At 38.0% G+C, this 17557-nt stretch overlaps 1 protein-coding gene across 9 annotated transcripts in view; it reads right to left on the minus strand.

Annotated features, from left to right (window-relative positions):
- The window catches only part of NEO1 (neogenin 1), a 209984-nt gene that overhangs the window by 164122 nt on the left and 28305 nt on the right, over positions 1-17557 (minus strand). The window contains exon 1 of one of the 9 annotated variants that reach the window (XM_074917700.1): positions 8559-8586. The exons of the other annotated variants lie outside the window; for them this stretch is intronic. Within the exon in view, the coding sequence (XP_074773801.1) occupies positions 8559-8571 (13 nt within the window). The 5' untranslated portion in view covers positions 8572-8586. Of the gene's footprint in view, positions 1-8558; positions 8587-17557 lie in introns of those variants that run through there. 9 annotated transcript variants of the gene reach the window in all.

Raw genomic sequence — 17557 nt, forward strand, 5'->3', positions numbered from 1 at the left:
AAAGTCCCAGACAAGAGCATGTAAAATTGTTTCATCAGCTCCGTAACAGAAACATCCACTGCTACAGATATGATTATAAGAGGAAGTGGGCAAACTGAAGTCGGGAACTGATCAAGAGAAGCAGCATCTATGAGGTGATGCTCTTGAAGAACAGCACCATTCTGCATTTACAAATAAAACATTAATATGTTCACTTAAAAAAAAAAAAACAAAACAAAAACAACAAAACTGTTATGTTTCTGTAAAACATTATCTTAGATTTTCTGCCTTTGAATCACCCAATAACATGCACTACTGGGCTCCTCCCTCACCACACTATCATCTTGCTTGCACATGAGAAGGGATATAAATCACAGAATATTAAGATCCTTTGCCCTTATTTCATTCGGGCTTCTATATAGCAGAGATTTCTTACAGCCAATATTAAAATGTAATTACTCTGTCTCCCAAAGTTTTAAAATACATAGCTTGCATATATTAAAAGTGGTTTTCATCTTTGTAAACATGAAGTAAAAAAGGGAGGGGCAAGTTATTCACATTTTCACACTTAACAGCTTTGGTTCTAACAGTATTTCATTCCCAGACCAGTACATCCAGCCACAGCAATCCATGCATGATTTCCTCTCTCCTTCAGCTGAAGATGAGAGAAAAGTCAGGAGATGAGAAGACTGTTAAATATTTGGCACAAGAGTTTGTGTCAATAAGAAAAGCCTGCAGGAGTGCCCAGTGCAACTCAGCTGCTGGAGGAACTGCAACCAGGGCAGGCAGATGGGCAAGGCTCAGGGAGCCACAGGCTAAAGTGTGTCAGGAATCCTGTGAAAGAAGACATTACATAACAGTATCTAATCTGAGCACCCAGAGCTAGGTCACCTTCATTTTACCCTCTGCACACAATACTCACATCCCAAATACAAGCATATAAAAGTCTTCTTATACCGAGTTATATACTGACTCATTTTATATATCCTTATAACTATACACATCAGCACAGCTGTACAAATGTATATACACAATGACTTCTAAGCTAGGACTACCAATGGGGCAGATGATAAATGCATGGTTTTTGACAAAGCATACAATAGATCATTTAAGACCTAACCAATGGCATTAGAGATACCTCAGCATTCAAATTCATTTTATTGCTAAAGCAACCTGGGTGATCTTCATAAATATGTTCAGTGAAGCAGGTGGTGTGCTGGCCAAGGGCATCTCTTACACAAGGTATGACTTCTTGCTTATTTTCAGTCCCATGCAATTTGGGGCAATGAACTTGGGCTTCATCTCACCAGTTTAACTGTTCAAATATACAGAGAAAAAGGTAACCCTGGGTGCTAGCACTACCTATTTTAAATTGATCGTTTAGGTGAATTATTTTTACCAGAATGTATTTAATCAGAGAGATCTTGGGAACTACAATGATCTAGATACTTTAGAAAATATGGGGCTACGCTACAGGACCCCATGGTGGAAAAAGACCATAAAAGAACGCTGTCTGACAAGAGCTCTGTCTGGAACAGGTGAGTGAAAGAAAAAAAAAAGCAAGGCAAAGAAAGGTCTCACAGCCACAAAGCACAACAAAGGGGCAATGATGACACTGGAAGGCAGGCATCTTTTGGTAAGCAGTTAGGATTCTTTGCACAGATCCGAGTCAACTGTTCAACAAGAAATGATTGTGTATTTGGTTTTCTACACACACTAGGAAGCACCAGTTAATCTGAAGCTTTACAACTTGACTGGAACTCCAGGTAAGTATAATGGCTGGTGAAACCTGCAGTGCCACCTCCTCCCAGGTCTGTAGCACAAAGTGCTGGCTGTCACAAGTACAGTCAGCACCAAAAGCAAATGCCTAAAAACACCACACGGAACCAAAAGCCTATCAGAGCAAAGGTCACATCCAAACAGCAAGCTGAGGAAAACATTACAAGAGCAACTCATTAAGTCTGCATAAGTTGCTTTTAGTTCATAGGGAAAAAAATCAGAATTAACATGGTCAAAACTTATTACTAGATTAAGATGTCTGTGGTATCTCATCGATTAAATCAAATATCATTAATTTTGCATGCCACTCATAGATCATTCTCTAAATGCTATGCCAAAAATACAACTGGGTCTTCATTAAGTGATCAGGTGGGAAATGGGAGCTCTTTCCCCACTCTACAATCCAAGGTTAAGCAGCAGCTCACTAAGGATTGTTCAGAACTGCCACAGACCCTCACCTTCAGTAACCACGTAAAAAAAAGGTCTGTATTTTATTCACTCCAGATTTCCCTGTCTTATCCAGCTCCTCCTTCCAGCTTACTGGTAACCTTGAAAGAATGAGATAGGTGGAGCTACTACAGACAGACAGACTTTTCAGTGTAGGCAAAGGGTCTCAAGAAAAAGAAAGTTATTTCAAGCTACAATCAGAGTATACTATCAGCCTACACTACACTATTCTGAAGTTTAAATCTGAGTTAAAAATAAAACAAGCTGCATTTTCAGCCATCTGCTTGTCATCTCATCTTCGTGGTATCAGTGTTAGGACAAAAAAACATTCCTAGCCTTACCTTAACAACCCAGTACCACAGCTATATTTGGCCACCCTTCTATTATTTGTGTGTGGCGTTGGAATAAACGTACTTTCTAGTATTTCACAGCTAACAACTAAACTTATAAAAAAAGTGGGTAATTTAATACAGAAAAGACAACAACACTGGTATAAAACAGAAATTAGAAGAGGCACTGGAGTGCCTCTGCAAAGAGGGTACACTACTACTCACAAAGTAAATCTGGAAGGCCGTTCTGCTTACAATCATGACCTAAAGTTAATTTTTCTAACATACAGAACCGAGAAAGCCTTCAGCTAATGTCAAGCAACAGAATGATATCGCCAGGTGATGCAAGAGGACAGGAACAGGGCCAGGCTGGCAGAGGGATGCTGCTGGCTGCCTGCCACAAAGATCCAAGTGGCAAGGACTGGGGCAGGTGGAACAAGAACGACTGGGCACAGCACTCAGGGTTTTGTCAAGGCTTTTAAAAATTAATCTGGTGCTTTGGCTGAATGAGAGCACTGCTCTGGGGCATGGACAAGTGATGTCTCACACGTGGTCATTCCTGGTGGTTAATGCCATGCTTTTTTATTTTATTTAAACGTCAAGTTCAAGAAATGAACACATGTCCTGCAAAACTCTCCAGAATTCTACACACGCTTACAAATTGCATCTTTGTCTTCACAGCTGTCTCCTTGCCATCTCCTTGGTTCAATCTTTTTAAGTACAACCTTGGATTTTTGCACCAGTTGCAAACTGTGTTCTTTTTTGTCTTATACTGCAGGAGAAGGAATATTAACAAAATCTAAGTCATAAATGTTTTCTTCATCATGGCAACGTATATTAAGATTCAGCTTTCTTTATCCTATCCTGCAATTATAGTTCACAGATTTCTTATTAAATCATTTTTTCAGCATAACTGATTCAGCCATAAATACATTTTTTTCCACGAGAAATGTTTTGTACGGGTGATATTTTGAATCTCCCCAAATCATTGATCCATTAATGATCTAAGCTGAAAATACACTACCAATTTTTCACTGAACTATTGATCAAGCTAGGTCAACCCTAGCAAGGATACCCAGAGTACTAGAAATCCACAAGTAAACAGCTGGAATGAGCTATGATATATCTGTTCCCATATAAGGAAAGGAACTTAGAAAATAATATTTAAACAGCTTGCTGGACTGTAGACTACTTCTACTTCTGCAGATCATGGACTGATTACAGTGAAAGAATGTGATTCCCATTTGCAGAAAATAATGATTTTTTTGAAAAATGTTTCTAGCAAAGCAAGCAACTTCCCCCAGCTTCTGCAAACAAACAGCCTTTGACTCAGGTACCTCCATCTGATGACACTTTTTATTCTGATACACTTACCAGAAAAAGTTGGTACACTAGGGCTGACTGATGAAATCTAGGGGTTTTTAAACAGCTCCAAATACGCAATATTATTTCTTCAATAATTACTACAGCTTATTGTCTCACAATTTCTTTTATTTCCAAGTGCCCCAGCAAAACTGCTTGCTAGATATGAAAGCAAGCCAGACAGATTAGCACAAGATTTCCAGCACACTGCACCACCCAGCGTACCCACGGCTGACAGAGAAGGAAGCGCTGATTTTCTTTTTTTTGACTGTACCTAGAGGTCAAAGAAACTGCTCTACTTGGAAGCCTTCTAACGATAAGGGCAGGTTTCCCGGGGGCAGTCCCAATCCCTCCGCCCAACCAGCCCTGGACCAGCAGCCCCCAGCCCCTGGCCACAAAGCCCGGTAGGGCGGGTGAGGGGGATGGGGCGCCCTGGGAATCCCATCCTGCCGTTTCCATGGCTACACCAGTTGAGCAGGGAGCCTTCTGCAATAACCAGGCTGAGATGCTCCGTGGTCACTCTCAGCAAGAAGTACTGAGAGCAGGGGAAGATGCCCAAAGAGGGGTAAATGTGGAGAGGGTCATGCAAACCACCACTTAAGCTGAAAGAAGCTTGGAGCCTTGCAGTCATTCTTCCATCACATGAATACAAAAGCAAAAAAATAAACACAGGTTATCTCAATTAAGGTGAGCCACGGAGAGTGCAGCAAATCGCAGGAAGTCTGAGGAATTTAAATATTAAGGGTGTCAAATATCAACTTCTGCTTTGCAAGTGAGGCATTTTCATTTGCTATGGCAGGAGTGGAAAAGAGAACCATTTTATACACACTTGTACTCTCCTAAAAACTGGTTTTCACCATTGTTACAGTCAAGTTTTAATAAAGGGCACACATACAAAGTTTTAATAAAGAGCACACGTACAGGCATGCTGATCACTAACTGCCATGCACAGACCAAACTCTAGCTCCAGCCCGTGCTGTGTAGTATTTGAATTACCCAGCCGCACTCTGAAAAGCTTCTAGTTTGTTTATTTTCTCATTCCCCACAGTCTAGTTTCTGAAATTAAAATAAAAACAAGAATAACTTACCCTCATAAAAATCTTGGTGATATAACTTTGGCTATTAGTTACCTTTTTGAAATGCTGGTATCTGACTATTTTAAAGAAGTGTAGCAGAAAACTAGACTATTATGAGATTTGTATTGAAAAATCAATTGCTAAGAGCTGCAGGTAGTCCTGGCCTCCTTTTGTGTTACAAGGCACATCAGTCAATCTGAAATAAAGCATTATCATTTGACTTGCAGCCTGCGCCATGTAAATTCTGGATGCATTGTGCTGCAAGTCCCAAAGACAATGACATCACACGTCTCCATGCGGGATTTGTTGAAGGTAAAAGCACTATGATTCCTTTTAACTATTATTTCAGAAACTACAGCTAAAATGTGAGTGTTGTCCTCACAGCAACGGTGAAATAAAAAGAATGACGGGAAGAATAGTTTTTCAGTCACGCAGCTCTAGCAGAATGTTTTTTCCAACTCAGCTTTCAGCAGTCAAAAATGGGAAAGATTATAGACACAGAGCCTGCAATTCAATTCAAAAAGATCTTTGTTAACAGCAGCAATGAAAAGAAGAAAAAAGCCCACAAAATTCCTCCACTTAAAGCACAATCTCAAAACATATGCTTACAATCCTGGAAATCTTTGAGAGATTCAGTGTGTTAAACAGCTGCAGCTGAGCTTAGAATGAACATTGCAAATAAATGCTAATGAGATGCTTATAGATCCTGAACAAATTGATTTACTGAGATCTTGTCGAGTGTCTCCTATCAAGGGTTTGTCAGAGTAAACAACCAAATCCTTATAAACAGAAGTGACTCATTCATTACAACTGGAAAAAGAAAGAAATAATAATCCGAGCTTTAGTTCAGGAAGACAATAAAACAAGCTACATACACCTATACTGCACATGTTATTAAAAAAAATATACACACTTTTGAAACCACAATTTAATTTCCATGCCTCTGAAGAAATTTGTCAGCAAAGGAAGTAGTGAAGGGTATCAGTAAAAACATACACATAGTTCAGCTCACCGGAAAGTTACAGATCAGTTTGCAATGCCATGACTACATTTAAACACTCAAGAAACAGTTACCAATATAAGAACTGCCCATACTAAAAAAAAATACTTGCATAAAACTTTAGAATAAACCCATGTAAACCAGATGTACAATGAGTTCATATTTATGTGTTGAATTGTTTTAGTGCACGTTGTTTTAGTACAACATGTGTGTAACCAACACCTTGGAAATCAAATAGATAGTAAATCCATTCTCTTAAAAAGAATCTTATCATTCGTAAGATTGCATACAATTATGAACAATAAGTAATGAAGTGAGGTAAAACTTCAGCAGCTATATAAGAGTAAGAAAAAATGTTTCCCGTTCAATGAAAAGCTTAGAAGATTGCATAGTATCGTACCTGTTCAGCATGGAAAACTAGGATTTCTTTTTGGCCAGTCACTTGTAAAATATGAAATGTTTAATAATTTTATAATGGTACCACAGAAGGTGGTAACATGTATCCTCTGATGAGTACAGCCCGAGGGTTTCTCTTACAAAACTTAAGACTGAGAAAGTGAAATTCTTCAAACTGGAATAAAAAGTAAGGGACAATTTTAGTAACACTAATGCAAGAAAAATGAATCCCTTCATCCTCCACAACTCCACGAAATCCTGGCAGCTTTTAAGCAAAATCAAATTCACCAGTCTGAACCTCCTACTCAAGCAGAAGCAGCCCCAGTCCTACATGCCATGGCTGCCTCTGGAAAGGGATTTGCAGAAGATCCTCGTGAAAGGCTGCTGTACTCTTAGTAGATACTCCACAGCTGCCTGAAGTTATTCACAGAACAATGTACTCACAGGGAAGCATCCCCTTCCTACTAGAGTAACTGCAGGACTGTGGAGGGTATTTTTCCCTCCGCAGTTGTACCACAGATCTCCATCGCTGACATCTCTGTCACTTGCACAAAGCAGAACAACATCAGTTGAAAATCAGAGAGCAAATTCCCTTTGAAATAAACAAAACCAACTCCTCCAAGGTTTCAGATTCTCCATTAGGACCAAAAAACCCACACCCAAAATAAAGTACAAGTCTCCAGATTTTCTATGCTCCTCATTTAAAGCAACATAAAGCGTTTTCAACGTTTCTTGTAGCAACATTAGGAGAAACAAACTCAAGGTTTTCCCCAGAGACCAAAACCTCCCAAGTGAATGACAAATGCAGTTCTAGAAACTACAAGCTGTAAAAAGGGGGGGAAGATCTATCATAGGAGTTCTCTTCTAATGAAAATATAAAGTTCCTACTTCTCTGTGTGAATTCTTGTCAGCAAAGTTCCTGTTCACACTCAATCACGTTCGCATGAAGGTGCATCACTGGCACATTATGACTTGCTTCTACATCTCCTATTCTCCTTTTTGCTAGTTTTTAAGTACAGTAAGTCAGTAACAGCCTGCCCTCTTACAAAGCTAGTGATCAATGGAAAATAAATGTTTTTAAACTTGAGTCATTTACAGAATCAGTCCAAGGATGTGGAAGTAATCAGGAAGCTATTCTAGCTTCCTTCAACCACTTCACAAGCCAAAAGTACAATATAGCAATACAACACAATAGGAGGTGCCCTCTGTGAGAAACACTCGTATTGCTGCAAAACAGCTCTTCTGGAAAAAAAAAAAAAATAAAAAAAATATCATAACTGACTTCCCACCCCTGAACTGTGGAGCTTAAAACCAAATCAACTCACTGTTACAGACACAGGGCCACCTACAATTTCTGTGTACTATGCCTTGACCAGATTGATAATGATTTGCTATTTTTTTGGACTCTTATAAGACGAAAAACACATATGGAAAAGGGGTTTATACAGATATGCACTTCCAAGGACAACAAAAAACCCCAACTATCTTCAGGCAGTGGGTCTCATCGCTTGCCAGGTAGGTCTCCCAGAAGTAATCTTATTTGAGAAAGGCAAGAATAAGAGAACAAGGAGAGAGAGTAGTGTCAAAACAGGACAAAGTATTTTAGTTTACCAAATCCCTGTCTCTCAACCTGCAGGTAGTAGTCAAAATTAAAACCAACTACTCAGATTTTTAGAAAATGTCAAAGGAAAACCAAAACCACACACTCTAACAAAGTTACAGTCCTCCGTATGAAAACTGGCACAGTTCAGAGCAGTACTCCATCTCCAAGAAAGAAAACAAAATAAGGCCCACAACATGAAGAGGATGCATTCCGGTAGGAAGACAGAAAGATAGTAAGGGCTAAGATAGTAAGATAGTAAGGGCTAGGAGAAAAGTTTGCTGTATGAAATGAAGGTATCCACAAAACCGTTTAATTTTAGAACCAATTTTTTTCTCTCCCTCATTCTTCTTGGCTGAGAGTTGCCTCAGTATGTACCAGTAAGATACAATATAAACTCACGAGATGCATCCCAATTACTATTAGAAAAGGCTACTACTTCAAGTTGTTTAAAATAATCAATCTTCCCTTCTTAATGCTGGGCAATAATCTCCTTTTTCTCCAAGGTGTGAACAGAAATAGAGAAGGCTGTAAAGAGAGGCAGAACTTGTATTCATTGTTAACAGAGTCACCTTTCTGCAGCTACTAACCTAAAATGTCCATGTTTGCTTGTATTTAGTTGTTCCACTTCACCTGCTTTATTTGGTTAATTTATCTGTTCCTCTTCCATCACATTTTCACTGTCCAGATGGAATGGACCAGACTTGAAGGTTTGCAGCACAAGCAAGCAACAGCTGGAACACTGCAACTGCCTTAATTCTCTCTTCAACTGCGATCAAAGACGAGAAGTAAGAGGTGGTGGCTTGGAAAACAGAAGTGTCAAACACGTTGAAAGAAGAAAGTAGACTTACTTTTAACAATCCATACATTATTAACTGAAGTAACAATCTAAAAAGTCACTGACTAGTTTTTCAAATATAGTTTTATACTCTGGAAAAACAGCAGAGAACTAACAGATGAAGACAGACCAGAGGAAATTTTAAGATCATCAAAATCAAATAACTGGGTTTGGCTTTTTTTTTTTTTTTTTTTTTAAAAAAGCAACTCCAGGAAAGAGACCGAGATTAAAACAAACAGGTATTAACTACAGTAAGAAGACATTCTTGAAGATAAAGCTTAGCATTTTCCATTTGAAGTTACAAACATTCATAATGATATCTAGCAAGTTGAACAGGTTTTTATAATTTAAATAGTATTTTATAAAATGGGGTTAAAGTGTACAATTTCAAAAAGAGAAAGAATATACAGATTAGGAGATATCAGCAGTACCCTTCTGGTGCTAGTAGTTTAATAACAGTGGTTTGGATACTTTACTTCCACTCTTCCCAGAACAGTAATGGCATTTTAACTGTATACGAAACAGAACTGCCAGATCTGGATTAACAATGCCACAACACACTTAAAGGAAAACTATTTCATAACTCCTAGATGCAAACTGAAGGCTGCTGTGAGCTGCTCATTTCCCCAAAATGCCCTTTTGCCTTTAAAAAAGTCCCACTGAAAAAGCTGAAGCTCTTATTTAACCAATTGCAACAAAAATAAAAATGAATCAAATATGAAAGTGTTTCTAAACAAGCAAGCAATCTGGAAAGATGGGATCACTAATACAAACAGCATTAGTTTTCCACATTTAGGAAATAAATATTCTTGAAAACCGAGCATTTTGCAAAACAAAAGTAGCTTTGCAAAGCTGCAGTTGAAAAATTAATCCATTATCAGCTAGAAAGACATTGCTGAAAGTCATGTATTTTCAACAGTTTCCAAATCCAAGCCTTCCTTTCCCAGGAGAAAACCCGTTCTCTAAATTCAGCTAAACGTGTACCTGGAAGATATGCTGGCATTAGAGTCCCCCAGACCAAAGCAGAACTTAACTCCATTGAATTTATAACTCCTTTTCTATCATTTGAACCACTTCAGTATGTTGCTTTGTTCTTTAAGTGGACCAGATTAAATACTGTCCCACACCAGACTTTAAGTGTTTGATATTGGAAGTACACTTCCAAACCCACAAGTCTTTTTCATTTCGTAGAAGTACAGTGCAGTCGCATACAGCTCCAACTTTCTCTCATGCATTTCAGACTTTCCCATTCTTTTGTTCCTGCAAGAAAAGAATTCACAAAAGCCTAATAACTAGCTTTTCAAAAGCAGTGCTCCACAGCTATATGCAGCACAGAAATGGTTTGAAGTTTGTGTTTCTTTCATTTTAATTTGCATCTTCAGGGAAAATTTAAATAAAAGCAACAAATGCAATATCTAATGAAACTGCAACAGCAAAGAGAGAACATCCAGATGTTTAGTCATCCCACAAAAACACTGGCACTTTTCTAAATATAAAAGGAAAAGATTTTGGGGTTTAGCCTACACTAAAACTCTTATTATAAAACTTTAGTGCTTTGCCTGTGTTCTATCCTTTCCATATTTAACTCGTTAAAAGTTAACCATAAGTTCTTTGGCAAAGATATGTGTGTACACAGGGCCATACTTCACACAACACAAGCTTAATTGCAATTCTTACGCAGTACTTCAAAACTAGTACATTATTTGGTTTTCCTGAAAAGGAACCCCCACAAACATCGAAGCAGTGGTATTTCAGTATGGTTAGACAATGGGTAATTCTGACGTTCAGACTCACATTTTCTCCCTTATAAAATGCACTGAGCTTCAGAGGATTTACAGCTGCAGTGTGTGCAAGCGGTAACGCACTGCCTGTCAATCAGTTACTTTATAAAGCATTTGCCTACCTAGAGCACTAAACACAAGGTATTTCCAGAAAACAAGTTTCTTTTCATCCTAGTCTAGATTTAGAAGCTCCATTTCAAATACACCATATCATCACCAATCACTTGAAATTTATCTCATGCTTCTAAAGCGAACTAAGCACTGTTTCAAGCCTGAAAGGTTCAGATGAAACAGCATCATTTCAGATCTACCCAACGTCAACCTCCTGTGATACGTACTTGACAACTGCCACACCTTCCCACCTCCTAAGAAAAAAATGTTACAACAGGCACTTCAGCCTAAGGAAATATGCAATCTGCTAGCAAGAGAGGTGATGACATACTCTGATGCCAGTGTTTCCGCTAACTTCAGTTGATAACCTTACTCATTTTATAGCTCTTGCTAATCAATTTCTCATTCCTTACAGATGGGAGTCATCTCTCATCCATTTGGCCATGAGAGACTTCAGTGACTTTAGGCACCTTACAAAGGGCACAAAATAAATTTGCAATTAAATACACATTTCAAAATTTTTAATGAAAAACATAGCAAACATATTCCATGTCTCTCCTACAACACTGAAAACACTGGCATTATACTGCTAGGGCTCAATAAAACTCAAATCCTGAGCAATCATAGCATCATTTAAGTTGGAAAAGATGTTTAAGATCGAGTTCACTGTAAACCTAACACTGCCAAGTCCATCACTAAACCACGTCCCCAAGTGCCACATACTCCAGCGTTGCCAGTACAAATGGAAAAGTGTATGCCAGAACTCCCTCTACAGTCAGAACATCACATAAATTTAACATGAACTATGAATTATGCCATTGATAAGTAAGTAAGAACTTACTAGAAATGTATATCCAGATCCAACACCCACAGCATAAGCCAAACTTTTACTGAGAAGACAACTACAGCAGAAGCCTACAAATGTAAACCATATATAAAGTCCCTCCAGAAGACCTAATTTTTTATTGAGGAAAATAGAAGGCAACTCAAAAGCACAAAATGCACAAAAACATTAGAATATATTTCAATTCCTTGTTTTGCCTCTGTCCACAAGCTTTAAATAGAGATGCCATGTTTTTAAGACAAGCAACTGACCACTTGACTGGATGACCAATAGTGTGGAAGGCTCCCCATCACTTAGATTCTTCTAATCAAACTTAGAAAAATCTCAAGGATATATCTGCCATCACAGAACACCCTCCATTGTAGACACACACTTGTTCGAATTTTTTTTAGGAAGCAGTCATATATAAATCCTGTAATTGTCCGTTAACAGCTACTGAATGTAAAAAGATTGTAAATCTGGTAGCGTATCAACAGTTCACATTTCTAGTCATGAAAATGAAGGAGTGACACTCCTCTTTTCTTACTGATATGGCACAGCAGTGCACTAATAAGAAAGAAAACAGTCCTTGCAGCCCGAACCTGCACAGTGTGTCACAACAGCTCCAGGATTTGCAAAATACAAAACTCCATGAATGGAGAGATGTAGAAGCAGCGTCATAAAAGGAAGCAGAGAAATTCATGACAGCCAGCTGGAAGCTTAATTTTTGTTTAAGTAGGATGCCTTTCCTAAGTTGTCTCCACTTTGATTAAGAAAACATACATAATACCACATTGGGTGAGACCTACAGTTCTGCTTTCAGCAATAGCAACAGCAGCGGTTTTCTTTATTTTTTAAATGAAAATACCAAAGCCTGACCGTTCTCTCTAGTCCATTCCCCTTACATTCCTCCAGTATCTACAGCTGTTACAAAGGAACTGCAGGGGGTAAATAGCTGCTTAGACTTTTACTGTCCTGTTACTGACCTGTCATTCATCAACAAGCCTAACTTCTTCCTCAATCTGCTGCCTGCCTCTAGCCTCCTGTGGCAACAAGTTCCAGAATTTCAAACCCCACTGTGTAACGTCATTCTTCCTATTACCTGTTTTTAACTAAGCTATTGCTTTCACCAAATGACTCGTGGCTGTAGTGCTTCAGGGTTTGGTGAAGAGCACTGTGCACTTGCCTCACCCACTGCCTTCCCCAGTTGGCAAACCTCAGACTCATTCTCCAGCCTCAGCCTCCTCTGCCCCAGACCAAATGCTCATAGCTTTAAACCTTCTCTAAACCTCACTACTTTCCTGAGATGCAGAGAGACTAGAACTGCACGCACCACCAGCTATTTTACATAGCAGCAAACAACGTTCCCAATACCCTCTCCCCACTGAATGATGTACTGCGCTCCATGGACTTTGGCTGCCACTGCATCCTGGGCTAATGCCATCCAAGAACTGCCTCCCATGACTCCACGAGCTGTAACTTGCCAGTGCTGAGCACAGCAGCAGGTAGGTTCAGTTTGGATCATTTCTCCCCTCAAAGCTTTAATGAACCCTGAATCTACACTGATGTTCACCTGCCAACTTGCTCGATGCTGTGAGGTCCTTGTGAAGCTCCTCACCACCAGCACAGACCGCAACCACCCTCATCCACAGTCTGGCACGTTTCACTACACAAGAACACAGCAGAAGAAAACACTTAACTGTATTTTCCTTTACCACATTTTTACAGCAGCTAAAAATACCCATCTCAAAATACTTATATTGGTTCACACTGGATTCTGCATAGTAAAAGAAATACAACTAAGTTTTACTTAAGAGATTATGCACAACACTGATACCCACTGTCACCATGCTTTCTGCTTCTCAGTCACTAAGGAAATAGGTTTCAAAAAGCTACAGTGAATTACATGCTATGCCCAAGGCAAAAAACCTTAAGACAAACACTTTCAAATCACAGCAACTACCTTTTAGGACCATCACAGCAATTAAATATTTTCTTTCATATAATTCAAAGCAAACCACAACGACAAGTCGTAGTAACACTAAAAAGTAAAAGCGATATTGAGATGACTGAGATGTTGCAAAGTGCTCATTTAATAACTACCCAGGAAAGCCTCATACTTCATTATTCCTTCCCATAAGCAAGGCTAATAACGCTTCTCTTAATCTGCTATCCTTGCAAAAGGGTGGATGCTTTTAAACATCTTTACTATCTGTTCAAAGACGTACATTTCCCATCTACCTTCACAGCATGTTCTTGGTGTTTTAGTGCCTGACAAAGTGTCTGTGCAATAAATTGGACATTTTCATGAACTAAATCTGTGACCTAAAGTGCTTATTTCCCATAACAAGTCCAGAAGTATGGTCCAAGATTTAAAATAAACAAAAAAACCCAAAACCCAAACAAAACAACCCACCAATCAAAAAACAAATACACAAAGACCAAGACAGACAAGGTGAAGAGTAACAGCATTACAGAATTAACCTACTTACATACATATATATATGCCTTTGCCTCTCTGATAATTGCTAAAATGAGAGAAAGAACATAACATAATTTCACACTTTCTTCAAATTACAAAGAAAACACATTCTTGAAAAATAACATGACGCAAATGTGATAGAAGCAATCAACACCACAGGCTTGGGGGATTTAGAGAGGTTTAGGTATTTGACTTGTGGGGTTTGTTTTGTTCTGTAATGAAACCAAGATCTTGTAACTTCAAAATTGAAGATACTGCTCATAAGTGTATTAAAGTATCACAAATTATATCTTAGAGACAGTATAGAACTACACTTTAGAAAAATGACTGTCTAAAAAGCAGCCTGCATTAACAAAGTACACATCATGAATTCTTTTAAATAGGGCCTACCCACACTATTTAACATTACACTGGGAAATTTTAAGCAATTTTTAATTGTTTTTCAAACCACTGGTTCTAAAATGCAAAATAATTTATTGAAAATTAAAATGTAACTTAGTATGCAGCAATTTTACTCAATTTCAGCCATGGAAGAGAATTTTTAAGTGAAGCTGCATTAATTCCTAAACATAGAAAATGAACAGCATATGAATAATTTATTGATAGCTTTTGCTTTATGTCAGCAGCTTTGCTGGAGGAAGTGATATTTATGAAGTCCCCCAGGACACCAAGAAGTTAAAGATGGGCAAAGAAACTGTAGGATAACATTTCTACCTCTGCAGAATGATACTTCAGGTGCATAGGTGTCACGGGTGGATTCCAAACAAGAGAGTTATACAATGGAGCTAACAGAGGAAGATCCATGAGCTTACCCCGAGAAAGTTGGTACCTTTCAAACAACCGATAAGTAGAAATGGAATCTTTTATGCATAACAGGTATTACAGGATGGCATTACAATTTTGAGTGGCTTTCAAGCTCTGCTTTAAGCACACTCTTGCAAGATACACCTCATAATTCAGATTTGGAGCTTTTAAAAACAGGCAGAACATGCTGCTGTGAAATGCATCTTGGGATCTGGAAGTTCAGAAAGGTGCTGGTTGAAGACAAGGAAATGTGGTCAGAGGAAAGTAGCTAGGACAGAGCTAGGAAACAGGCTGGAACAAGGGAAAAAAGGTAACCAGGGAGAAAGACTGAGTATTAAGACCTCATGGGTTAAGAAATGCATCACCAAATCTTCAGCAGGATCATGGAGTAGCACATAATCACAATATGAAGAGAAGCAGCAGGAGTTCCCAGCATCCATTCATCTCCTCTTTATACCTCCTGGTAGAAACTTATCATCAGTATTTTTCTTCCATCACATCTTCATCCCTAAGCAACTTCTCCCCACGGTATTCCCTGTGGAACCAGCAGCATCTCCTCAGCACCACACCTCCTACCAAGTTCTTCACCCTTTGAGTCTGAGGATGTAAGAATCTATTCAGTTATCTGCAAACAATAACCCAGTTACAGTCTCTTCCCTAAGGTACCTACCACTTTTACATTATGCACTGAACTCTACAAAGAACTTAAATAATGAAAAAATCGATAAGACCAAAAATCAGTTTCCCCTGATTTATTCAAATCCTTTTAAAAGCTCTAATAAAAAATATGGAGTATGTTTTTCATGATAGCCTCTATTAAAAAAAAAATTAAAAATCCAGAAGTGGATCAGATGCTAAGAAATATTTTAAATTAAACAAGGGAGCTCTGTGAAATTCATATATAACAATACCCTGCTGTTGGTCAAAAACAATAGGTGAAAGTTCTGTAGCAACTCTTATGACTGAAATGACTGACCAGTTTATTTTGTATCCTGTACTGGTAGTAACTCTTTATTTAAAATGAAGGGCCACATTAGCAATTAATTTAGAAGTTGAAGAAGGATGAAGTAAATTTAAAAGTCAGTGAGAGGGTAACTGACTCAGTGATGAAAGTTAAATGTTTTAGAGCTGCTGAGACTCTCAAACATAGCATAGCTCAACAGAAAAAAAAGGCAATGCAACCTTCAGAAAATAATTAACCATTTTTCTTGAAATCAAAGACTCAAAATACCAAATTATCTTAACTATGACTGCTGAACACTCAAAATTTGGGTGCTGCTAGAACATTTTACAAATAACCAATACACAATTTAATTTCAAATCTACTCTGCAGTAGATTCTTTAAACTTCTTCACCATGTCTTAAGCAAAACAGCTGTCGGCCATAAAGATAGCTCTTCAGTAATCACAAAGTAGTTCTCTGCCAAAGGCAAGACACTGAGAACATATGAACAAATTGAGCCACAGAAACACAAATTTCATCTCCTACCTAAATATCAGAAACTATGAAAGTCAGTTCTATATGCAGAGCTTTACCACTGTTTCCAGAATGAGAGTTTACATTTAAAAGAAAACCTACATTTATATCTGAACTTTGCTGTGAACACAACACTTCATCATATGCTTAGTCTACCACCCTCATCTATTTTATACAAAACACTACATCAAGCAATGTTTTTGGCTTCAAAAATATGGTTCACATATAAAGCAAGAATCAATTTTTTTTTTTCTATTCACACCAGGCTATGGGGTAAATTAATGCCTCAGACTGCAGTGACTTTGGATTAGGCTAGTCTTGTCAATAATTAATACAGCTCTGTAGTGCAAAAGCATAGCAACAAACTAGATTAACCAAAATCCTTTCTGCTATGACACCGGCTTCTTTTACCCATGCTGAATGTGCATACACAAGACTTAAAAAAAGGACAAGACTATTTATGACCTTAATGTAAGAGTTCTGGAACATGAGGAGGGTTTTTTTCTCCTTTGATTTAAAGAAATGCTTTACAAAAACATTTTTATTGTAACAATTCAATGAACTAAAATCATAACAAATATTATCATCTTTAAACTGGCCTCAAAAACTTATCCAACATCTTTTTCAAGTCTTGGGGAATTCAGAATTGTAACGCAACAAATAAAGAGTAGCAAACAAAGAGAGCGACAATGCTATTCCATCAGCTCAGACACTGCGATCCATCACCCTCAAAAACAACAGATGAAGCAGTAACAGACCCTTTGTATATAAGGTTTAACAGTCAACCACCATGGATAGATTATCTATTTCACTAAAACAGTTATGAATTACAAAACTTGCATTAAAGTTTGAATTTTGCCTCGTTTGAGATAGATATGGTGAGCCACAGACAGCATTTTTATACTCACACTATTCTCTCTGTATTTTTATAGTGCTTTAAACTGCAAAACTAAAGTACTGAAGTTATTAAATCTGTAAATGGCTTGAGTGAAAAAGTTTACAAATTCTCAGATCATTAAGAAAAATGTTTTAACAATTTTAAGTATCAAACAATGAAATAAAATACAGAAACCTAATCAGGTGTAGCCTAAAGGAATTTCTTTGTAAGAACATTTTTCTTTAATAAAAACCTCCCATAGATAATCCTGGATTTCAGCTGTTTTGTTCATCACGCAATCTTAACAAGGCCACTGTTAGTGAAGGACGTGACCTGATTTCTTCTGAGGTCAATGGTTATCAGAATTTGAACACTACAGATTTCTATCCTGAAATTC

Source organism: Athene noctua, chromosome 13 (assembly GCF_965140245.1).
Source record: "Athene noctua chromosome 13, bAthNoc1.hap1.1, whole genome shotgun sequence".
Taxonomy (NCBI): Eukaryota; Metazoa; Chordata; class Aves; order Strigiformes; family Strigidae; genus Athene; species Athene noctua.